Here is a 23,749-nt window from a genome sequence, read left to right on the forward strand (position 1 = left end):
GGAAGCTGGACGGGTTTCCGGTGCCTCTCTCCCCCCCCTCCTCCGCCCAGCTCGTTCTCCTCCCGAGTCCGCGGCCGTTGAGAAGAGCGAGAGGTGCCGCCCGCCTCTCCCGTCCTGTCGCCGCCGCCGCCGCCGCTATGGGCTGTACGCTGAGCGCCGAGGACAAGGCGGCGGCCGAGCGGAGCCGCATGATAGACCGCAACCTGCGCGAAGACGGCGAGAAGGCGTCCAAGGAGGTGAAGCTGCTTCTGCTCGGTAAGGAGAAGCGGGCGAGGAGGGTGCGGCCGGGGCCTGCTCCGCCGGCGGCCCCGGGGTGGGGCGAGGGGCAGAGGCGGGGGCAGCCGGGCCCTGTGAGGAGAGGCCGAGGTGGCGGTTCTCTCTTAACCGGGCGCTCCCCGTTGGTGGCCCGGGCTGGCCCTCCCGTGGCTCCCGGGCACGTCCCGCAGCTTACTCGCGAGCAAGAGGGAGCGAGGCGGCCCAGCCCAAGAGCTCCTCTTGGTCCAGCGGCCGCTTTCTGATCCAAAGGGCTTTCGTATGTTTTATTTTTTTAAGGCCCTAAGTAGTAAAAGTAAAAGTCCTGCAGGCTTAAGGCCAGAATCCCAGGAAGTCAGTCGCGACTAAACTTCGTGGGAGAAGATCCTAGGCCTTCCCCAATTATTATTTTTAAATAGAAACCTTCCGATCAGGTTTAAGGAAGTTTGAAGGATGATGGTTTTGAATGGTTGTGCAGTTGCCCCCCACTCACCCACTTGCAGTAGACATTGAGGAAGGAGAACGGTCTACCTTTCACATCTCACAAAAAACTCCTTGCTGTTTGTTCCTTGTGTTGATAAGGGTTTGTTCTGCATTTGTGTTTTAAAGATCCCTTTTCCGACCCTCCTCCAGGTTTTTACATTTGCAGAAGTACCTCTCTCAAAAAATGAAATGAGAGAGAAACAGATTCCTAGAACTAGTATGTAGGCAGCATCTGATGCCAAGTGCCTGCCTGCTCCTTTTGCTGCTTCTCTAGAAGCTTGGAGGAAGAAGCCCCTGATACCTTGGACAGCTTGCCCCTTTGCCATGAATGTGAGAAAGAGGGTTAGCCTCAAGCTGTTTGTCTTGTAGGTATAGGGGACAGTGGAATGGTTTCTCTCTAGCAAAGAGCACAAGTATTACCTGTCTTCTGTTAGTGGCATCTGGCAAGTGTACTTGGTGTTCCTGGTCTTTTTCTAGACCCTCCCCCCCCCCCCCCTTTTCAGCCAGAACGTTTTCTCCTGAACTTTTTTTTCTTTCTGGCGGTGCATCTGAAGACCTATGTTAGAGAACAAGTGGCAGAAGTTGAAATTGCATTGCCTTTTCATTTGTCAGTTTTAAGTCACTGAGGCCAGATGTCATTCACTTCAGTTCTTTATTTCATTAAATTAATGAATGTGGCCATTCATTTATTTAATTTCAGGCTTTTAAAATAAAGCAACCAAGAAAAATTAACAAATGACCCAGTTCTTAAAGTACAAAATTTTAGATTTTCAAAAACCTAAAATAGAAATCACAGCAGGTGTGATAAACAAGAAATTAAAAATAAGCATTTTATAACTACAGGTAGCTTCCAAACAAAGTTTTCAAAAACTTGGTGATGAAGTTCCTTATCAGTGTTTTCTAAAGAAACAATGCTCACAGGATCAGATAGTGAATGACTGGAGGACAACAAAGCAGAAAGCGGAGGATAAGTTTTCTTAATTGAGAGAATATAAACCTGTTGGGGGGGTGTTGATCTAGGAGTAGGTGTTTAGCTTAAAAACAACCATGATGTCTGGGATAAACAGCCATGTTTACAGATAATGGCAGATGATATGGTATAGTAGAGTACAATCCTAACCAATCCATGAAGAGTTTCTAAAGAGTTGGTTGGTTGGACAACTATGCTTTATTTATTACCACATTTTATTGTGTGTTCTATTGTCTTTGTTCTTTAAAAATGTTATTGTTTAATGCACTTTTATAGTTTAAGATCCTAGTTGTACTGACAATGTTGCATTAATTAAAAAAAATCATTTATTCGACTCCAAAGTCATGCATGTTGGGGTGGGTTGGTGGGAGAAACCCTTAATTAGACTGAGGTGGAAAGAGGTATTGGCCTCATTTGCACATAACACTAATTTAGCTTAGCACAAACTTAAGGGCTCCTGGAAAGGAGATTGTAGCTGCTTTGCTCCTCCCCTGTCATTTTCCTGCTGTGCTGCAATTGATTACAGCATATAGTTTATGCGTAGATAACTAAACAAGAAGCCTAGGTTCAGATGGCATGCTAAGTAAACCATGGCTTAGCTTAGTGCAGCAACAAAATGGCAAGGGAGGAGTTTGGCTTAGCATTGCTTGTGAATCAGGCCATTGTGATCAAAGCCCACCAGAAGTCAATTGCAGTGGCAATGAAAATGCAAAATTCTGCATTAGGAAAGGTATTTTAAAAAAATCAGCTACAACTACAGTTAATGCTGTGCACTGTTGTAACCCATCCCATTTCAAAAAGGCAGCTTTAGAACTGGCAAAAACTAGAAAAGGACAATTTAAATTATCACAGTTATGAAATCTTTCCCACGAACACTGGCTTAATGAGAAAGATGGGGACACAATAAAATTATTCAAAAACTGCTAAAACAGGGATCAGAAATTTGTGGCCTTACAGATGTTGTTGGAGTACAACTCCCTTCAGCCCCAGCTAGCATGGTCAACAGTCCAACATCTTCTGGAGGACCACAGGTTGTCCATGCCTCCATTTAAGTTAGAAGAACTATGTCACACGGCCATGTCAGCATGTAGTGTTAAGCCATTAATTTAATGGTTTAGTAAACTATCCTGTGCCCAGCTGCATGCAGACCAGCCACTCCTGCTTTGCTCTGCCCCTTTTTCTAGTGGAGAAAGAAACCATGAAGCATCCGGTTTAGCATTATGCTGAGCCTCTGCTCATGGATTGCTTCACCCCAACAAACTATGATTAGGAAGTCAGCATGATGAACACACACATAACTGAAATACTATGAATATTATGAGGCCTGAACCTGTATTTTCAATTGGGAGAATCATGATTTAAAACCCCCTTTGGGGGGCAATTTTATTACCATTATGCCTTAGAAGAATTATCAACCTTTCTTTTTCTGCATTCGTTTTTTCTTTCCTTTTTGGCAGCATGGAATTTGGCAGCACACTTTCCGAAAGTTTAGTTACACCAATCTTCATCCCAAGTTTTCTTGTTTATGCTTGTTTGTCTGATAGATCAGTGGTATAGCATTCTACTCAAACGTGAACTCTTCTGAGTTCAATAGGGCTTATTCACAGGTAGGTTTGTATAGAATTGCAGGCTAAAGAATGTAAGTTCACAAACTGGTTCATAGGACCCAAAATGCTTTCATGTTTTTATGCTGTACAGGGCTTGCATGTAACTGTGCATGGAAAAAGTATTTAAAAAAAAAATGCTGAAGGGAAAGGTGTGACTGCCTTGCAATGTATTCAGAAGAAAAGATAGAATTCCTAGTATCTGTAATAGAGCTTTACGCTAAACCACTTTGTTTATGGAGCACTCCTGCATTGATTGGGTTGAATGACTTCATAAATGGCTTTGATTCAATACTATTTTAAAACTAAAATTCCATTTGACAGTATGGCATAGTCTTAATTTGAAGGAGCTAGTCTTGATCAATCTACTTATAGGTTTATTACTGAACTTGGTGGGGTGGGTGTGCATGCACATGTGTGCAAATTCATTTCCTTGTATTACCAAAACAATACAACCAAAGGTTCATGGGTACATTAATTAGTGTCGGTCCACAGATGGTTTATGATTTGCAGAATACTCATTTTGTTTAATAAACATGATGGATTTAAAAGGGATATAAACAAATTCATGTCTACTAGCCATGATGGCTATAAGATGCTTCCAGGATCAGAGGCTCCCGTGTCTTTGAATACTAGTTGCTAAGAAAAAAGATCAAGTGTTCTGTATAGATGGTGCTATTGCCATGAAGGATATAGTAAAGCCTGCAGTGAAGGAATGATGAGCAAGGTAATTAGTTCACTTCACTTGACTGTGTGTTTATAACCACTGAAAATTCACATGCAAAAAGGAAATGGTTTTAGTTGCTGTTTTTAAGAAATCAGTGAACATAAAATGACTGGTGTTTACATAATGAAATATTCCTCATATTCCTCAGTTAGTCATATAGGACCGATACACACATATAATACTAAGCCATTGGCCATTAAACCATGGTTTTAACATTGCGTGTGAACCCTGCCCAGCAGCTTAACTATGGTTTGTTAACTGCCAGCAAGTCACACTATGAAGCCATGATTTGTTGACATGTTCTAACTTCAGCTTTGCATTGCATACTAACCAAGCACCCTTCCTTTAGTGTGGTTTGTTTGGCAAGTGTCTGAGGTGGGGTGGTCAAAGGCATGAGACAAGAGCAGCTGGAAAACCAAACTTTGGAGAAACAAGTCGTGGTTTCTTTGTCTGTGGGACAACTTGTGGTTAACCCATGGTTTGTCAAGCCATGACTTCGATGTAGGCCAAGCCTTCATTAATTTCATACATTTCTGGATAATAGTAAAGATTTCTTTTTCTGTATCATTTCAATATCCTAACAGTTTTGCACCCAGTCATGTAGGCTTCTTTGAGAAAGGCCCTCTTGCATCATCTTCATCCTGATTTATTACACTATGCAATACTGTAACATTCACCAGCCTCCAGTTCAAAATGATACTGTATTCTTTTAGGAAGGTTTTTTCTTTATGTTGCTGTTCACAATACCTGATACCTGTTGTATTTGTGTGTTGGTGGTCTTCAAACAGAGCTCCTCAGATGGAGTAGTAAAGTGTTCTGTACGTCCTTGGTGAGATTTACTTTTTTGTGCCGGGGGGTATTCTGGAAGCAGTTACGTAAACTGTTGAATTGTGTGATCATAATTTCTCTTTCTTTCTCTCTGGTCATACAAAGGTCACTTACTTTTCCACAAACAATACTCTAGTCTGTCTCACAATAAGCGCAATTAGGCAAGTACAAAATTCACTTTCAGCCGAAGTGTGAAGAAATTATTTGGCGTTTTACCAACAGTCAGCTACTAATAGATGTCTTTCAAGCTTCTGAAATACATAATACTTAGTTGAGGAGGCAGCATTGTAGACACATTTTCAGTCCTTTGGCATTTGATCCTTAGTAACAGACCAGTTACTAAGGATAACTGCAAAAGATTTCAAGGATAAAGGGAATCTATACAACTGAGAGAATGCTGCTATTACCCCTCCTTTATCCTCCCCACATCTCTCTGCTCCAAACAACACTTCTATTGTTCCATTATTGTTTTGCCTCTAGGAAAAACACTTTAATGAAGGGCCACTCCATTTAGCTGACGTATAGCTCTTGCGTGATTTTCCTATTGCCGTAAATAGCTAAATTTACAGAAGTTGCATTGATCTGTCTACTCAAATAATGTATATTATTTGTCTGGTTCAGTATAACTTTTAGTTCACAAACCAGTTGAACCACAGTACAGTAAATAGGTTCTGTCTCCCTTCACTTCAGTGGGAATAATTGTACATAAATGGAATAATTCTGTGAATTTTCAGGCTGCTTCACATTTTATAAAATTAATGAATATACAGTGTGGAGCCCTGTGACGTGTGAGGAATGGATGGCATTTTTTGACTGCAGGCACACACCATTGAGAGCTAGGGGGCATTTGTACCTGATTATTTTTCCTGCCATGGCATAATCCCCACAATCTACACAAATAATAAAAAAGCATGCATATTATAGTCATTGTGCGTACAAGTAGTACACTCAAAATGTACCTGCTATTTTTGTGCTATGGCCTTGAGTAGTAATATTATCTTTGACTGCAACTAAGCTTTCTTAAAAGAAGGGGAACCTAGCTAGGTAAAGCCTCTGTCTAATGTAGCAACATGAACCTCATCTAATTACTATTTCTATTAACTAAAGCTTTTTCCTCTTTAGAACAAGTTGACTGTAATTTTATTTCTTCTGTTTTGAGGTGGAACTTAAGGAAAAATGCCAGAATCACTCATGATGAAGCCACCTTGCATAATAAAACCCCAACTGCTGTATCTTCTCTGCAAAGTCACTTCCGAAGGAGTGACTGCAGTGAAGAAGCAGCTGCGGGGGGGGGGGGGGAGTCCTAACTTTCCACTTTCTGCTGGCTTTCTCTTGCAAAGCCCCACTCTCTGTCCTCCCCTGTCTGGGTCCCTGATCCATGTTTGCAAAATGTGAAGCACTGCTTCTATTGCCCGTTCCTTCTTGGTTGCAGTCATCTCCCTCCTGACTTTGTCTTGCAGGAAAGTAATGATAGCTGGGGTCTTTTCCCACACAGGTGTAATAAATATTTCAGGCCTAAGAGAAGTGGTACAGAGCTAAAGAATATTCCAGGTTCCTGGAAATGTAAGAAATCTTACATAGATCTGTACACATAAAAAAAAAATCTAATGCTGGGTCATTCATATCTTGAGGCTATTGCCCCATAGTCTGAAATGTATTTGAGCTCTTCTTTGTCAGGTTTTTAAATTGAGGAGCAATCTATACTGAACTTTTTCATAAACAATGCTGCAAATTCATCTTCCTGTAAAATATCCCATCTGTTTAGTCTTTTAAAATATCTAAACCGGTTGTGGGAAAGCTTTGACTCTGTATGTTGCTGAACTATAATCCCATCAGTCCCACCAATCATGGTCAGTGGCCAGGGATGATGGGAGTTGTAGTTCAACAACATCTGGCTGGCCAAGGGTCTCACAAACCTAATCTAAACAAAGCACTTTTGCTCAGTTTGGGTGTCAGTGTATCTTTGGGATCCAATGCCATCTTGTTAAGTCATGAGTAGAATATGTTTGCTTGCTTTGAAAATAGAAGGCCGCATTTTAAAAATAAGAAATTAATGTGAAATGCACTACTGAAGCTATTGTAGTTTTTTCTGTATACTTCATGCTACCCCATTCACCAGTAATTGTGGTCTTAAGACCCGGATCCTGAAAATTTGGACATTATGCTTACAGTATCCTTCCCTACTATTCTTTTCTGACTTCATTTGGCAGCACAACCCCAGTGTAAAGAAAATCCTGTTCTTCTTGTAGCAGAACTTAAAAGCAGCTTGGTATGTGATCTGCCACCTGAAAGGGAGTTAATATTTTAAACAGTATATTATTTCCACATGATTAGGAGTGGCTCAGAGGCATAGCAATTGAGAATTGGCTCTAAGAAGCAAAAGCAGCTGCTGATGAAATACATGCAAGCTTCTCTTCCCATTCCGAGACTTTTATTTGGTTTGCGCAATACACTTTAGAGACAACCTTCTCGTCTTTGGGGAAAAGTAATTGCTAGGGTTATAGCCAAGGGATTTTGAAGTATGTAAACAAGTAGCAACATTCAATTTATAAACACATAAGAAGCTGCCTTGTACTAAGCCAGACTATTGAGCTATCCTACTCAGTATTATCCACCGCGTATGGAAGCAGTTCTCTAGGATTTCGGATAAGTGTCTCTCCCCCCAGTCCTACCTGGAGATGTAGAATTGAATTTAGGACCTTCTGCATGTGAAGAAGTTGCTCTGCCAATGATTTATGACCCTTCTTTGAAATCTTGGGGAATTTGTGTTTCATAGTTCAGTACTAACCATGCAAAAATTAGGTAATTAATTTAGAAACTCAAAACTTCAGTATATGCTGCTGCGGGCTTTGGGCATACATCTGTGTTGCCACATATACACACAAAAGGAAGTGTGTGCTTAAGTGTTTTATACACATAATTATTTGGTCTTTATGTTTCTGACAGTCTTTGAGAGATCTGTAGTGTTTTGCTTCAGGAAGTATGAGAAACATTTATAAGTAGGTGATGGGTAATCCTGTATACATATGTAGGTATCCCAGTTATTTGTATAAAGAGTGCAGATGTTCATTTTGTAAATCCTGACTTCCAATGAGGCTTAAACTGCCAAAGATTACTTGCAGCTGTTGCTAAGAGGCATGGGAATTAAATTATATGTAGTGTACTGGTGCATGGATGCTTCTGGAACAGACGGTAGTTGATATAGAAAAATAGTTAAATTTTGAACTCACTCACCAAGATTCTGCTTTCTCAATTTCCACATCAAATTAAAACAGGTTTGCTTATTTTTGTTTTATAGGTGCTGGAGAATCTGGTAAAAGCACCATTGTGAAACAGATGAAGTAAGTAAAGCGGCGTATCTTTTAGACCGGTACCTAATCCAATTATAAACATTGCCTGCACGTGGAGGATCTTCGCAGGGTTTGAAAGAGCTCTGCCATGAAGGCAGTGTGAGGGGACATCTGGGGACTTGAAAGTTTGTATGCTCCTCCTTTTCTTGTCACATTGTGCTGTTTGTGCAGATGTCTTATTGGGCGGGGGGCTGTGAGATTACAAAGCTATTGAGTCCTGCCATGATCCTCTCTTGGTGCTTTGCCCATGGTGCTAGTGAAGTATGCTAATGTGCTATTGCACAAGTAGATCGTACTTCTGCTTGTGCAAGGGAGTGGGGTTCCCCAAACTTTTTGCTGGTTCATCCTTCCTGCTGCAGGCCCTGCTCCACATCCCACCTCATTCCAAAGGATTTCCCAATCCCAGGGAACAGTTTTTAAGAGGACAAAGGGACTGCAGGGGAAACAAAAGGCAAGAAAGCCCCATTATCTTGGCAGTAGTTAAATTACAACCCAACATGTTTAGGTGGATGTAAGGAATAAAATTTTATTTGTTACTGTTTTGTCCTGCCTTTTCTCAATGAGGGGTTGTATGGTTCTCTTCCCCCTTTCTCATCATTATAACAACTCTGTGAGGTACCGTAGGTTAGTCTGACTGACAGTGACCGACCGGCTCAGTACTTACTTAGCCTAATGGCTGAATGGGGATTTCCTCACTCTGGGCAAAGCACCAACTGGTTAGTATTTCTTTATTTTTCAGAATCATTCATGAGGATGGCTATTCAGAGGAAGAATGCAGACAGTATAAAGTGGTTGTCTACAGCAATACTATCCAATCCATCATTGCAATAATAAGAGCAATGGGAAGACTAAAGATAGACTTTGGTGAAGTTGCCAGAGCTGTAAGTGTATTGTATTGATTTAAAATTACTACTGATTTAGTAGTAGTAATGATGATAAAGTGCTTGTCTATTAAACTGGTGGTGGAAATACCACTACCATCTTGTGTTTATGTGTATACATTTGATCCAAAAATGTGAGGAGTTGGTAAACTGTGTTCTTGTTGTTTTGATGTTATTGTAATGTTGCCAGTAGATGTGAAGGGCTACCTTTTCCCATGTGAACCTGACAGTGCATTAAGATCTTTGAGGGCTTTCTCTGGACTCCTCTGCTTTCAGATGATTAGGTTGTGGGTGGTAACTGGGAAGCAGGTCTTTTTATGTTTAGGTGTGCTGGTGTGTATTTTGTCTTTTCATCGCCAAGCATTGACTCCCCTCCACCCCAAGCTCTTAATTAACTTTTTAATGCATTCTGTTCTAGTTCGAAATCTCTGTTAAAATGTGGATTTGTTTGCTCTATGCTGTTTTATAGCTGTTACTGTTTTTAATGGTTTTTATGTTACTAGTTGTCTTATGTAAGCTTTCCCTGGACATGTAAACATTGAAGGGTGGGGTACAAATCCCTTAAATAAATAAGTGCTGTCAACCTCTGAGAATGTTCTTTTGTGATCTCTTAAACAGCTCAAGACATGTTAGACAAATTTGTAGTTTCTGCCACTGTGCTTCTTTAATTAATCTATCAGTACTCTTTTGTATAATTAAGTAGGAGAACACCTTGCTGAAACTGTCCATCTTCCTGTATATCTGATATCTGTCATTTTTCCCATTTAAATTCAAGCTGGTGATTTATTATTATTATTATTATTATTATTATTTATTATTTAAACTTTTTTGTTGCTTTATCTTGCCCAAGGCAACCCAAAGCAGCTTACAACCAATCACATGTAGTGTGTGCTCCCAGTTACTCATTTTAGTCATGGCTTGAAGTTTCTTGCACCTAACGCCATAGATGACATAAGACTTGGGAAAGGTGAACATGATTTGATTGGACTATTTAGTGCCAGGAACTGGAGCTTCCCCATACTTTCTTTAAAACTTTAATTATCCATGATTTTAAAAACTTGTTTGGTATTCAGTGTTGATGAGCATTTATTTCAAAAATTTCAACTTCTTTTCCCTAATTTGAAGCTATATTTCTTGTATTTGCAGATAATCTGTTTTGCTTAAATTGTTCTTTTTCCAGCTTAAGACAGTGCTCAGCTACTAGTTTTGCAGCTTTAAAACTTTTTAATCCATAAGCGTAAGCTTTAACTATTTCTTTGGCTGTTGCCATTCTTATCACAATGTGTTTCATGGCTGAGTAGTACTATTTAAAGTAGTCCACAGAAGCTTATGCCATAGGGCAACATCCAGTTGTGTCTGTAGAACAGACTTCCACTCATGCAATGGGGCTTCCTCTTCTCCCTCTTGTAGTCTCCCATTGCAGATCTGCTCTGGAGGGTTGTGGGGCACAGAGGGTTCCAGAGAGGAGGAAAAAGAGAGGAAGTCCAATTGTATGAGCAGGTCTGCTTGTGCAACAGTTGATATCTCCAATAATAAATAAATCTTTAAGGTGTCCCAAACCTCTTTATTGGATGAGCTTGTTTCCCAACTGTCATATCATACTGCAGTATACCTTCATTTTTGGTAGTTCTGATCAGCTTAGCTGATTCTTTGAATTCTGGTTGTGATGCACATCAAATAATGGTTTGTGCAGTTAGCAATTTGTTGTTTAGAAGTCACATTTCAAAGAAGGAAACAGTCTGCTGCTGGTGGGTAGTAGGTAATCAACCATACCATTGTAAACTTGCATTGAAACACTTCCCCTAATGTTGGTTGTTAAGCATATGTTATTATACTGCACATGATAACAGCAGTGTTTAATTTGCCTTCTTCTGCAGGATGATGCCCGTCAGTTGTTTGTACTAGCTGGAAGTGCAGAGGAGGGAGTCATGACTCCTGAACTGGCAGGTGTGATTAAGCGGTTATGGAGAGATCCTGGGGTCCAAGCATGCTTCAGCAGATCAAGGGAATATCAGCTTAATGATTCTGCATCCTAGTAAGAAGCTTTTTATAGATTTTAAGCCCTTTCACAGATAAACTCATGCTCTTTTAACCACCCACGTAGGTGTTATACTTACTTTGTCAGAACTGTTGTTTATTTTGCAGAGTTATTATGGCAAGAGCGATGAATACTCCCAAATAATTTCTGTGGTATTTCTCAAAAGGCTATGGGGAAACTTGATGTGAGGATGCTAAAATGCATTTCAGGAAAATTCCTTAAGCCTGACAAACTGGACAGTGAACAGTTAATGAAGGCTTGGTTTTGAAGATTCCATTGATTATGCTTAATTGATCAAAACGAGTTTTGTGGGTCAAAGGAAAGGGCGGAGCCATCAGTCCCAACACCACTCACTTTTCTTGTCTATGGTATACTGAACGCTTGGCAACCTGCTTTTAATGGCATTCTTGAGGTCTCCTTCTCAAAAACAGTGGTACTAATCTTTTTCATTTTGACAAAAATGTCATCTCCCCAATTCTCTGTGTTTATTTTGTCTTGTCTGAACTTGGGGAAGGACTGTAGCTTGCTGGTAGAGCATCTACTTTATATGCGGAAAGTCCCAGGTTTAGTCCTGGGCATCTTCAGGTAGGACTGAGAAAGACTGTGGCCTGTCATTTGTTTAAACTTAGTCATTGAGGACAATTGAGGAGTGGCAACAGTCCTTTGGACACTTCATGAACAACCTATTATTTCTTTCCAAAACTACATGAACCTGTTATTTCATTCCAGAACAGTTCTTAATATTCTCAGGGTATAGGTGTTTGCAACACTTCCTGGAGACTTTTTTTGCCTTTACAGTGGACCCTCTGGATACGAACTTAATTCGTTCTGGGGATCCGTTCACACCCTGAAAATAACGTAAATAGAGGTGCGCTTCTGCCCATGCACAAGGCGTGCAGAGCCCTTTTGCGCATACAGCGAAACCTGGAAGTATACACTTCCGGGTTTGCTGTGGCTATAACCCAAAGATTCCATATCCAGAGGGATATGTAAGTAGAGGTACTACTATTTAGCTTGAAGTCACAATAAAAGAAGCCATTTATACCCATAACAGCAGTATGAAGCTGGCTATGATTATAGGGAACAAGTATCATTCTTGAATAGATTTTCTTGGCATTGCTGTGCCCCCTTTTTTTGTAGAACAATGGTTTTATTTGCATTTTCCAGTAATTTAAACCAAGATATTCTTAAGAACCTGCGGATTATCTATTTTGAGATAGATTTTTTTTTTACACCAATGTATGCAGCATATCATAGGACGAGGGCAATAAAATCACTAATTCCTTGCTGGTTGATAACTTGCCGAACCAAGTCTTTGTACTACCAGATAAGGTAGATCTAAACCAGCTTTACTTCTTCAGAGCTTGCTGCTGAAACGTGACTATACTGTATACAGATGATTAACCTGCATGGAAAGAGAGCATATCATCTGTTTAAATAATTCACTTCTTCTTGTTTTCAAATGAAGCTCTTAACTGTTTTCAGGACTTGAAGTAGCTCTTGTAATCTTTTGGCAGCATTTTACATTACAGCCAGTTGCTTGGAGTTTTCATTTAATCCACTCACATTTTGGTTTTAGTTGCAGGTTGCTTTTCCATTGCCTAATCTAAAAGCAGGACAACACGCTCTTCCTTCTAGTGTGGGCAGAAAAGTGAGGTATAAATGAATGAAATAATAAAGTTATAGTACTGTTTTGCATAGCTGTAGTTTAAGTATAGCTCGCAGGATCTTTGTTTCCCAGCAGAAGTATTTTTATTACAAGAAGCTGAGATCATAAACTTTGCCCTCCCTAGATAATTTGTTAACATCAAACCCTAATCAGGAATCTGCTTCAGCAAAGGAATAGCATCTCAAGACAGTAATTATATTCTTTGAGTTACTTTTAAGTCATCTTACTGCTTTGTGAGACTTTATAGAACCAAATGAGACTGGGCTCTCCGTTAAAGGGTTCAGCTGTAAAATACAGTTAAGTGGCAGTGCAGAATAAGGCTGCCCTTCCTTCTGCTGCAGGAGAAAATTAAGCTGGAGCCAGAGTACTATATAGTAACTAATGTGTTGGATATGGATGTGGATAACCCAGATTCAAACCTTGTTTACCTGATAAAGCTCATGGTACCCTTAGGGCAAGCTACTATATTTCATCCTTGGTTCCAGCACATTGTGATTTTCAAGACAGTGTCTGTTGGCTCTTTACGCATATTTAGAAGTAAGTAAAGTCATAGATACTTGTAAAAAGAAACCATGGGGAATAGGAGTATTACCTAATAATACCTAATAATATAGTGCAGGCTTCCCTAACCTGCTGCCCTCCATACCTTTTGTACTACACCACTCATCACCCTGAGCCTGCACACTTTTTAGTGCAAAATATCTATAGGACACCATGTTGGGGAAAACTGACAGAGGAAATCTAAGATGTCAAATACTGTATATAGTCGTCACTCCTTGCAACAACCCTTTTAATGTAGACCTGTTACTGAGTGGGGATCTGTGAGGTTGGGGGACAGTGGCTTGCCTGAAGTTAACCAGCAAGTTAGTGACTAAGCTAAGATTTTAATTGGTGACATAGTCTCGTCACTCACTTTTCTTAACTGCTGCATTACACACAACTCCTTCCTACTGATCTCCATGAAGTTTCTCTCATCACAGCAACTCAGGCAATGATACATACCTCAAGCTTGCAATCCTACCAATCTATAGTGCATACTCTTCAATTTGTGTCTTGTATTTCTCCCCTTTGCCTGCCAGTATAGAGGTAACTATCAATTCTTTCTACATTGCATTTCCTACATGTATATATTATAACTCTTTTTTAAGGTTTCAAATAAGCACCATTTATATAAATGTTCTTTATTGAATAACTTAAGCAAAAAAGACAGGACCTTGCCTTAAGGAGTTTACATTCTCATCATCATATTAGGGACTACTTGGCTCAAGCTATTATATTTACTGATTGTTGTAAAACTCGAGAATTTATAGTGTGAACATTGCTACAGTAATGATGTTTTGGAAAGCCTGTATCTTAAAACTACATTTTAAGGCAGCTCTTAATGTAGCTTTCTCATAAAGAACCCAAATTATACCCATTGGCTCCAGTTTCAACTGAGGTTGCAAACTTAAGTAACTTTGTTAACATAGAATAAATTTCAACAGTTAACATCCGGTAAAGCCAGTGCTTAACTGGCTTCGGGTAATCTACAACTATATGACAGTCATGACACCCTGGAAGAAGAAGAAGAAAAATAACATTGCAGAAGAATTTTTGATTTTTCTCTAGATGAGAATAAGGCATAGAAGAGGAATATAGGAGTCGCTCACAAAAATTGTGTCTTAGTCCAAGAGAGTGGATAAAAATGTATTTATCTCCTTTCTCCATCTCTCTTTCCCCTTTAGCTACCTTAATGACTTGGACAGAATATCCCAGCAAAGTTACATTCCAACTCAGCAAGATGTTCTACGGACCAGAGTGAAAACGACAGGCATTGTAGAAACACACTTCACTTTCAAGGACTTGTATTTCAAGTGAGTTACATTGTGGGTTGTAGGGTCCCACTTACATATTACTATCCCTCCACTGTTCTTTGGGTTGTGGTGTAAAATTTATGACTTTTACATATGCTCATGTTGTGCAGGCTTAATTTGGCTCCGGCTTCACACAGTGTAAAATCTCTGTCCTTCAATTCTATTCTTGCTGGAGATTTTTGGTATCAGTTCACTTTTTTATTTTCATTGTTTTGTTCTTTTCAGCTGCTTTTATGTTGGGATCACAGACACAGGTACTGAACCCTTCCTTTACAGGAGCATATATACTAAAAGGATACTGACTACTGTTTTATAGTATTTGTTGAAAGCCCCACCATACCGATGTTCCAATTTGCCACGTGTTTATTTTCCCGTGTTGCAGTTGGAGCTGAAATTAACATGGCTTTGTGAAATGTGCATGGCTTTTTCAGCAAAACTGTGTAGAGAGAGTACTAACCAGTCAGTTGAACAGAACATTGGCCGGAAGCATGCACAGGTGTTTAAATGCTTGCCATTTATAAAGCTTGATGTAGGACAGGGGATGTGTATTTCCCCCTGGAATACATACGTAGTGATTTGAGACTTGCAACCCATGTACCTCAATGTAGCTTGCCACCATCTTAATTGGTCGCCCCTACAGGGATTGCTATATGCTCTTTAAATGCGGCCTTTAAAGTCCCTTGGCTCTGTTTTGACTATAACTTCCATCAAGTCCCATGTCTCTGTAAAATATACTGCCATGCGGAATAAGTGGGACTAGCAAGAGCTCACATCCTTCATGCTGCAAGATGCCACCATGTTTTGTGGTAGGGTGGGAGCCTTGCTACAGAGGTCATGGAACTCAGAGAAATGTTAGACACTCTGAGGTTTACAGGAGGAAAGTGTAAGGAGCCCTGCTCTATGAACACATATCCACCTTAACAGAATGGGCCTGACCTAGGCAGTATCCCTTTAAGTATGAATTCTTCCCCTTTGCCTCCCATCCTTCATGCCAGCCATAAGGATGCATTGAAACCCAATATTCCTCTACCTGCCACTGTGCTATTAGAGAAGTGCTCATTTCTGATCATATGCTCTACCATAGCCTAGTTACAGTGCTTTATCTTGATAGACGGTAGTAATAATAATAATATTAATAATGTTTTAATAAAGAATTTTATATATGGCAAAATGAGTTACTACCTTTGCTTGGATTTCTGCTGACAAGGCTCACTTGCACATGTCTTTTAATTGCACTCCAGTTGGTTGGGATAATGTTTAAGAATACTCTTGTGTTTATTTTATAAATGCACAGCAAAAACAAAAAACAAACCCAAGGAAGTTAGGATTGGGTGAATGTCATGTTAAGTTTGGTTCTGGACATCAAATCACAGAATGGCCTTTGGAAAATTATCGTTGATGAGCTTGTGTTCTGTATATGTAAAGTGGGAATAATGAACCCCATATATAGAGAGGATGAATGAGAAAAACTCTGTAATATATATATGCTGTATTAGATGAGTGTGACATAACTAGTGGATCAGATCTGCTTCTCTGCACTCTGGTCCAGTAAATTGAGCCTTGAACTTGGGCAGTTCAACACCTCCCTTCCCTTCTCTTAACGTTATCTCAAGTCTTCTTTCCTCATATGTAGAACTGGACTATATCAGCAGTTGTTACTACAGTTTTTAAGTTTGTTTAAATTATTAACTTAAATAAAACATTTTTGGAGCTCCTTGGCTTCTCACCTTTCCAGTATATGAATTAGTTGCCCAAAATTGCTTTGGTATGTAGTATCCAAAATCAGATGTAATGATAATTAACAAAATGCTGTAAATTGTGGCACAGCTTGATAGCACGTTCTGGCTATTAAACTACCAGTTAAAGAAGGGTGTGAGTATTTTAAGACTTTTTCTAAAGCAGCATATCATTTTCTGTCTTGCCCTATTTACACCTTTGCCAGAGGGCCTAACCAAGTTGGGAGGCAGCCTTCTTGGCCGTATGAATGTAGGTCAGGGTAGCCAACATAGTGCCCTCCAGCTGTTGGACTATAATCCTTGACCATTGTCCATACTGTTGGGCTGGTGGAAGTACATCTGGAGGCTGGCCACCTCAATGTAGGTGAGGCAGTAAAAGCTGTCAAGAGCACAGCCGTAAGAACAAATAAGACTCAATAGGACTTCTGTATCCATTCCTGCAGTGGGCTTTTTGTCTACTAAATAATCTCATGCACAAGCTGATAGGATGGGTGGAAGGCAGATTCTCTCTATCTCTTTCTCTTTCTGTGTGTGTATCTAATTCTATCCTGCTAGATGCAGAACTTCAGTCACAGAAAGGGAGAGTTTAACCTATTCTTAAAAAATTCCTGATGCACTATGTGGACACAGCAGTGTGTATGTTGTTTAAGTAGGTTCCTCATTTAAGCTAGCCAGTCTTAATGTTATGGAGTGTCTGTTTGGTTTGTTGTGCCATTCAGCTAAACATAAAATAAGACCATATTACTCTTTAGGGGAAATTTAACTAGAAACTAGCAACACCTTGCACTATGGTGTTATGGCTTGTAAATGTTTGCTGCTAGTTAGCTTTCCCACAGGAAACCACTTTGTAAGTGCATTGACCATTCTGCAACAGGAGGTTGCGTAATCAGCCATTGTTGTTTAGCAGCCACCAAACAAAATGATGTTCCCAAGCAGCAGAAGATGATAAACATCGTATGCTAGCATAATATTCAGGTTCTGTGTTGTGCAAGCTTACCCACCTGTCAAGAGAGATGTCCTTATGTTTTTCTGTGGCATTTCCTCCTTTCTATGCCACTTTCACTCCAAAAGGAAATCATTGTGCTGAATATGGGGTAAATTGTTACAGTCTACTGTTGGAGAATATGAATTCACATTGCAAAAGTGAGATTTTGCTATTTTTTATTTTTTATTTTGGTTCTTTCTCCAGCTGTTAGAGGCAGAACAGTTTTATACTTCAAGGTAAATATTGCCTTCGCCTTACAGAAGTAGGCAGGTCCGTCTTCCCAGTCCACTTACCTTGAATATTTGATAAAATTCACATTGCTGCTATTATGATCCTGTTATTTCATGTGACTCTTAGATTTCCTGGATCAAATGCCCATTCAGTCTCTACCAAGAGATGCTAATCTTGTTCTTATAGCAGTCCAATGAAGTACTATGCTCAATAGACTTCACTGGAAATTGTCTGGAGTTACGCATATTGTTCAGACTGTATAAACAAATAATGTTTTCCCTGGACTGTTCACTACTTAAATATTTCTCAAGATTACTAAATTATACCATATGTTAGCAGTTTATCAGCCTCTGCAATAACATGTTTCTGCTAAAGCAGATTGATAACACTGCTGAATCCTACCCCATGTCAAAATCATTCTCTCTTATTTCCCAACTTGACTCCCACTCATTAACCTGAAGTGGTAAGGAAACCATGATATGTGGTGACTACTGCTGACAATTTCACATGATCAAATTATTAGGAGATCCATAATTATCATGACTGAACATACTCTTATCTTCTTGGGCTTTGACTTTGAGAGCATGAGTTTGCCAGTAGAGGTAATACTAAGCGGAGGAGGAAGATAGTGTATTGTGGGAGCACTGCATTCATGCAAGCAGGCTAGTTATAGAGGTACTTGGCCTAGTAGTCTCAATGACTCATCTGGCTTTTAGTGATTATTAGAAACCCTCTTATCATAGTTTTTGCTAGGATCAGCATGTTTCAATTCTTCAGTAAAACAGTGTTAGAGCAGCATAGGTTATGCTAGTGACAAAGGCTCATTCAGCTTTGTAACAACCCTATGGTGTGCTTTTGACAACACTGTACACTGCACTGTACTTTATGGCATAATGTAGCATAATAATAAAAGCAATTTCTCTTTCTGCCAGGATGTTTGACGTTGGCGGCCAGCGTTCAGAACGTAAGAAATGGATCCACTGCTTTGAAGGCGTAACAGCAATTATATTCTGCGTAGCTCTCAGTGATTATGACCTTGTTCTTGCTGAGGACGAAGAAATGGTAGGTTGCCATAGAGTTAAATGTTGGTTACATGCTGCATTACGTAAACTGTGGTGGAAATTGACTTTAAGCTTTATGTAGTTTGTTTAGGACAACTTAATTTAAAGGACTTGTGTTTTGAAAATTACTAAGGCATAGAAGCAAACATTTCTTGTATGTCTCCTCAAATTTCCTGCAGTGAGCGCTGGCAGCAGCACTAATTGGCAGGCTGTGTTTAATAAAATCTTCCTTGCTCCCACCCCCCACCACTGAATCTGAAAACTACAGTAGTTCTTAGCTGAGAAGGAAATAAAGCATCTGGATGAATTTTTGTGAAACATTATGTAATTGTGATAACTGAAAAGTCTTTTTGTGACCCATTTTTTGCCAAAGTTTAGGAATTCTGATACTTGCCCAAATGATTACTAGTACTTTCTTATCTGAGCATCAGCTTTGACTAAATCACATTATTTGCACTAGTAGCTTTGTTTTCATTAGTGATTATGCAAAGTTGCTGGGGTATTACCTTTTCAACGAGATGTTTTCCTCCTCCCAGAATCGTATGCATGAGAGTATGAAACTCTTTGACAGCATTTGTAACAACAAGTGGTTCACAGACACATCAATCATTCTTTTCCTAAACAAGAAAGATCTGTTTGAGGAAAAGATAAGGAGGAGTCCACTAACAATTTGCTACCCGGAATACCCAGGTAAGGTAAAAAAATAATGGGGGAAATAGGATGAAAACAGCTTGTTGCTTTTGGTTTAATGTGTATTTGTGACCTCAGTACATCATATTTTTCTTTGTCCCATCATCTGTCCAACCTTTTAAAAAATACAGATCCCTGTCTGATAATGTTCCTGCTAGATGAAAACAGATATGTTAGCATTAGTTTGGCTCTGTTTACTTATTGTCATGCTGGCTTGAATACTTCATGTTCTCTCTTAAAGCCCAAGGTTGACTTCTCTGATGGAAGGAGACACCTAGACATTTCCCCCCAAATTGAGTCCTTTCACTATGTGTGATATGAAAGTGGTGGTTTCTCTCAGCATTAAAATTAGATTTTTATAATCCTAGTTCTGAAACTGATGCCCTATCACCAGCAATTTATTATGGCCTTCATTCTTCTGTTGCCCAAACTTTCAAAATTTGTAGCGCAGTGTAGTCTTCCCTCACTGCTTTGTTGTGTCCTATTTCCACAGAATTTCTTCCTATGAATAAGCAAGTCATGATAGTCCCAACAGCTGCAAATTACTGCTTCATGACTGTTTGCTATTTTCCTCATAGAGCGGTCCTAAAATTGTGTCTTGGCTTTGTAGCCAACTATTATGCTTCTGTTACCACATGGTTCTGCCTCTAGCTGTAATGATGAAGTCTAGACCAATCAGAAATGATCAGACTGTGTGAGATTTATGGATAGGCCTTTTAGTCAAACACTCTTAAAAGATGAATCATGCTTCTTACAGGGAATAAATAAGCAGTCAAAACCCAAGCCACAGCTTTAGGTGCAAAGTACTGTCATTCATGACACCTGTTTATGTTCTCTTGCAATTGAAACTGGTAGTTCTTAAGCCTCTTGGGTTTTTTAAAGTATTAGAGCTTTTAAATTTTTTTTAAAAAAGCATTGCTTTAAAAACAAAAAGAGGGCGGAGCTAATAGCTAGTTTAAAAACAAGTGTAGGATAATTTATTACAGAAGCCAAGAAAGAAATAGGTTTTCAAGAACAATGAGAGTTCTGTGGCACCCGAGTACCACATATTTTTTTTTCATAAACACAGTTTTAAAACATGGATAGGAGGGGCTCATACCTCAGTTGCAGAGTGTATATTTTGCATGCATGAGGTCTGAGGACCAGTCCCTGGCATTTGTAGCTAAAGAGATACCTGATAGCCAAACTGAGCTGAAGGAAAGCTGTTACCAGACAAAGGAAATGGTATTGGATTAGATAAATTAGATAGTCTGCTCACTATAAGCAGCTTCATATATTCATACATTGGAGGCTGCAATCTTGTACTCAATCTGATTCAATTTAGTACTTTGCTAATGGCACCCAGTGACTGCAGCACTATTTGCACTAAAGAAGCAAAGAAGTAAATGGTAAAGATTTCTGATCACAAAAGATTCGCATATGCCCTGTTTGGGGAAATGGAACTGTGATTGTGTTTCTTTAAAATGAACTACTTTTTTGTGATTGCTTCATCTAAGAGGTGTAGACCCAGTTTCCTAGGGCTAGATGCATTTCTTTAGCCTAAAATGATGGCAAAGTGTGATGACTGGAAACAGTTACTTTTCTTTTCAAAGACTTGTAAAGTCAATTGCAAGTCCTTAAAATGGTGTTAGTTAGTAGAAGTTGTCATTTTCCCCCTCCAGGTTCTAATACATATGAAGAGGCAGCTGCATACATTCAGTGCCAGTTTGAAGACCTGAACCGAAGAAAAGACACCAAGGAAATTTACACCCATTTCACCTGTGCCACTGACACAAAGAATGTGCAATTTGTTTTTGATGCTGTTACAGATGTTATAATTAAAAACAACCTGAAAGAATGTGGACTCTACTAAAAAGAGAGCGTAACAGTGAAATGTAAGTTTATGAACTTTGTAGTCTCTTCTGAGCTTTAGCATTGCATAAACAGCTGCCTGGCTATAACATGAACTTCACCTAATGAAATAAAATTATTTCCATTTCAGGATGTTGCGTTTTAAGAACTGGACTGTTTATTTGCTGCCTTGTGGGACAGCTGCAAGCATGAACAGGACCGGGGAATGAAAACAGCATGCAAAAATCCTTGCATTCTTTAGCACAATCTTCTGTACTAGGGACCTTTTTATTGATATGGGATGCGGAAGTTAAAATTCCAAAAATGGAACTACTGTTAAGTGTGATTTTTTTTAAATCATCCAGGCATCATATGGATTGCATAGTCTCAAATGTGTACAGCTGTTACGAAGTTGAGATCCCAGACCTTCAATATGTAGCTTTCTTTCTTTAATAAGCCCCCGCTGCTCTGTTTTTAAGGTTTTTCCATCAAAACTATATATTTACTAAATTTTATTTCCTTATTTGCAAACAGACTTGTTTTAAAAACAAACAAAAAACACTTAACTATGCACATGATTGTGACCAGATCACGCAGAAAGTATTCCTCTTAGCAGGAACCTTTTGTTTTTAAATCTTGGTATGGTCAGAACTTGATATACAGTAACTGCAACTACTTAAAAGGGCCTTAGGATTCTTATGGCTAAAGCAATGGCTTCTTCTAATGTATAATGTTATGAGTCTGCTACATACACTGTAAGGTGCTCCCACCCCCGAAAGAGAGATTTCCTGTAGCAGGGTAACAAGTCTTGTCAGACTTAATGGCTGGGGGAGGGGGTTAGCCTGGTTTATGCTGATTACCAAATCACTGAGTGTGCTACTAATGTAGCAGATGGAAATCTTCTTACATGAAATGCCTAAATTGGCTTCTAGGTAGAAAGGTGAGTTGTAAAATTACAAACTGCAGGGGGTGGGGAGAGAGTGCTGCTACAAAGCTACTTAATCAACCACTTAATTGTTTGTGTGTGTGTTTGGTCTTAAACCAGTGGGGAGTTTTGTAGACAGTGCAATTTGTTCTGCATTTACCAGGGCCTTTTCTCATAGGAGATTTCAAAAATGTATCAACCGCATGCTTTTACTTTGTAAATGTGGTGCCAAGTTCCTGTTTGCCATTGTTTTTATTGTAGTGATGTTATTAACCCGAGTCAGTACATTTATTTGCTGAAACCATTACATTGAGACTCTTTTCCAATTTGTCATGTACAGTTTCAACCTGATGTAGTTATTGGCAATATTAAAATGGTGAGTTAAAAATCTTAATGTTCCTCACTTTATTGGAGCCATTTCTAGAAATGATCTAGGGATCTTTGTCAGTCTCTCTTAATAGCATTTCCAGGTTCTGCAAATAAAGATTTTAGTTAGCTGGATTAGCTTTTTCGTAGTGCTGAACCTTCATATAAATAACCGAAACTTTCCTGTCTTGTTTCTTGAAGAATATGGTGTCAGGTATTTTCTGTGTGTTGACACAGATAAGGCTGAGAATTGTGGCAAGTTATTTCTACCGTTAAGTCATATCAGCAAGATACAGCAATAATTTTCTAAAGCATTTACTTGACTGTTTGTTACCAAGAATGATGATTCTTAACAGGAAAGAGTGGTAAAATTCTCACTACATGGTAGAATATTGCAGATCACTAGCTTAATATGTTTCTCTGTGCACACACTATCGTAAAATACTCTTGGTGAATTAATGTTTAGCTTGCATCAACTCTATTCACTTTTCACAAAAGGGAAACAGAGTCGATGTCACTTGCCCAAGGCCATTCTGTGAGGGCCGATTTCATACATGCATATTTCACCTGCAGGGATGAATTGCAAACTAAATGCGTAAAACACTTCAACTGGAAAGAACTGCTTGACATTGAATGTACCTCCTGACTTGAGGTATGCTGTTTGATAAATGTGCATGTGCAAGACATCCTTTGGTCTTTCACTCACTGGATGTAATGCTAAGCCAGGGGACCTAAGGCCCATGGGCCACAAGCGGCCCATGGGGGTCGTTTAACTGGCCCATGGACCCCCGCTGCCCGCTTGATCGGCTCCCATGAGCCGTGCTAAACCGGCGCGGAGCAGAGCGAGGACCGCCTTCTGCAACCAATGGGAAGCTGAAGCTCCTGCAGTCAATGGGAAGCTGCGCACGCCTCCTCTACACCAGAAGGAGCACCGGAAATAGCGTTTGTGCATGCATGTGCATGCACTCTGACCCACCGTGGCGTCTGTGGGACTGTGAACTGGCCCAAGCCACAAAAACTTTGCCGACCCCTGTGCTAAGCCACTAACTATGGTTAAAGGAATCATCCTGCGGATGCATTGTGTGCTATTCTACACTCTTCACTTCTCCCAGGTTTAGGCACTAGCTGCTTTGTGATTTGTTTCCTCTCTTGGCAAGGAGACGAAGTGTGAACACTTTGTGTTATTTCTGAAGGTGGCCTTTGGGTATGTGAGTCTCTGTCTCAGGTGAAATTTGAATCCATGTCTTCCAGGTACAATATTAAACCACCT

At 39.7% G+C, this 23,749-nt stretch overlaps 1 protein-coding gene across 1 annotated transcript; it reads left to right on the forward strand.

The window, feature by feature from the left end:
- Positions 1–37: 37 nt before the first annotated feature.
- Positions 38–22,507, forward strand: GNAI3 (G protein subunit alpha i3). Its single transcript, XM_081010554.1, has 9 exons — positions 38–255; positions 8,163–8,205; positions 8,954–9,095; positions 10,973–11,130; positions 14,527–14,655; positions 18,540–18,669; positions 19,205–19,358; positions 21,020–21,232; positions 21,340–22,507. The coding sequence occupies exons 1-8, from the start codon at positions 138–140 to the stop codon at positions 21,208–21,210; spliced, it is 1,065 nt and encodes a 354-aa protein (XP_080866680.1). The 5' UTR covers positions 38–137; the 3' UTR covers positions 21,211–21,232; positions 21,340–22,507.
- The last annotated feature ends 1,242 nt before the right edge of the window (positions 22,508–23,749 follow it).

The sequence above is a fragment of the Podarcis pityusensis genome, assembly GCF_964106645.2.
Source record: "Podarcis pityusensis genome assembly, chromosome: 6".
Taxonomy (NCBI): domain Eukaryota; kingdom Metazoa; phylum Chordata; class Lepidosauria; order Squamata; family Lacertidae; genus Podarcis; species Podarcis pityusensis.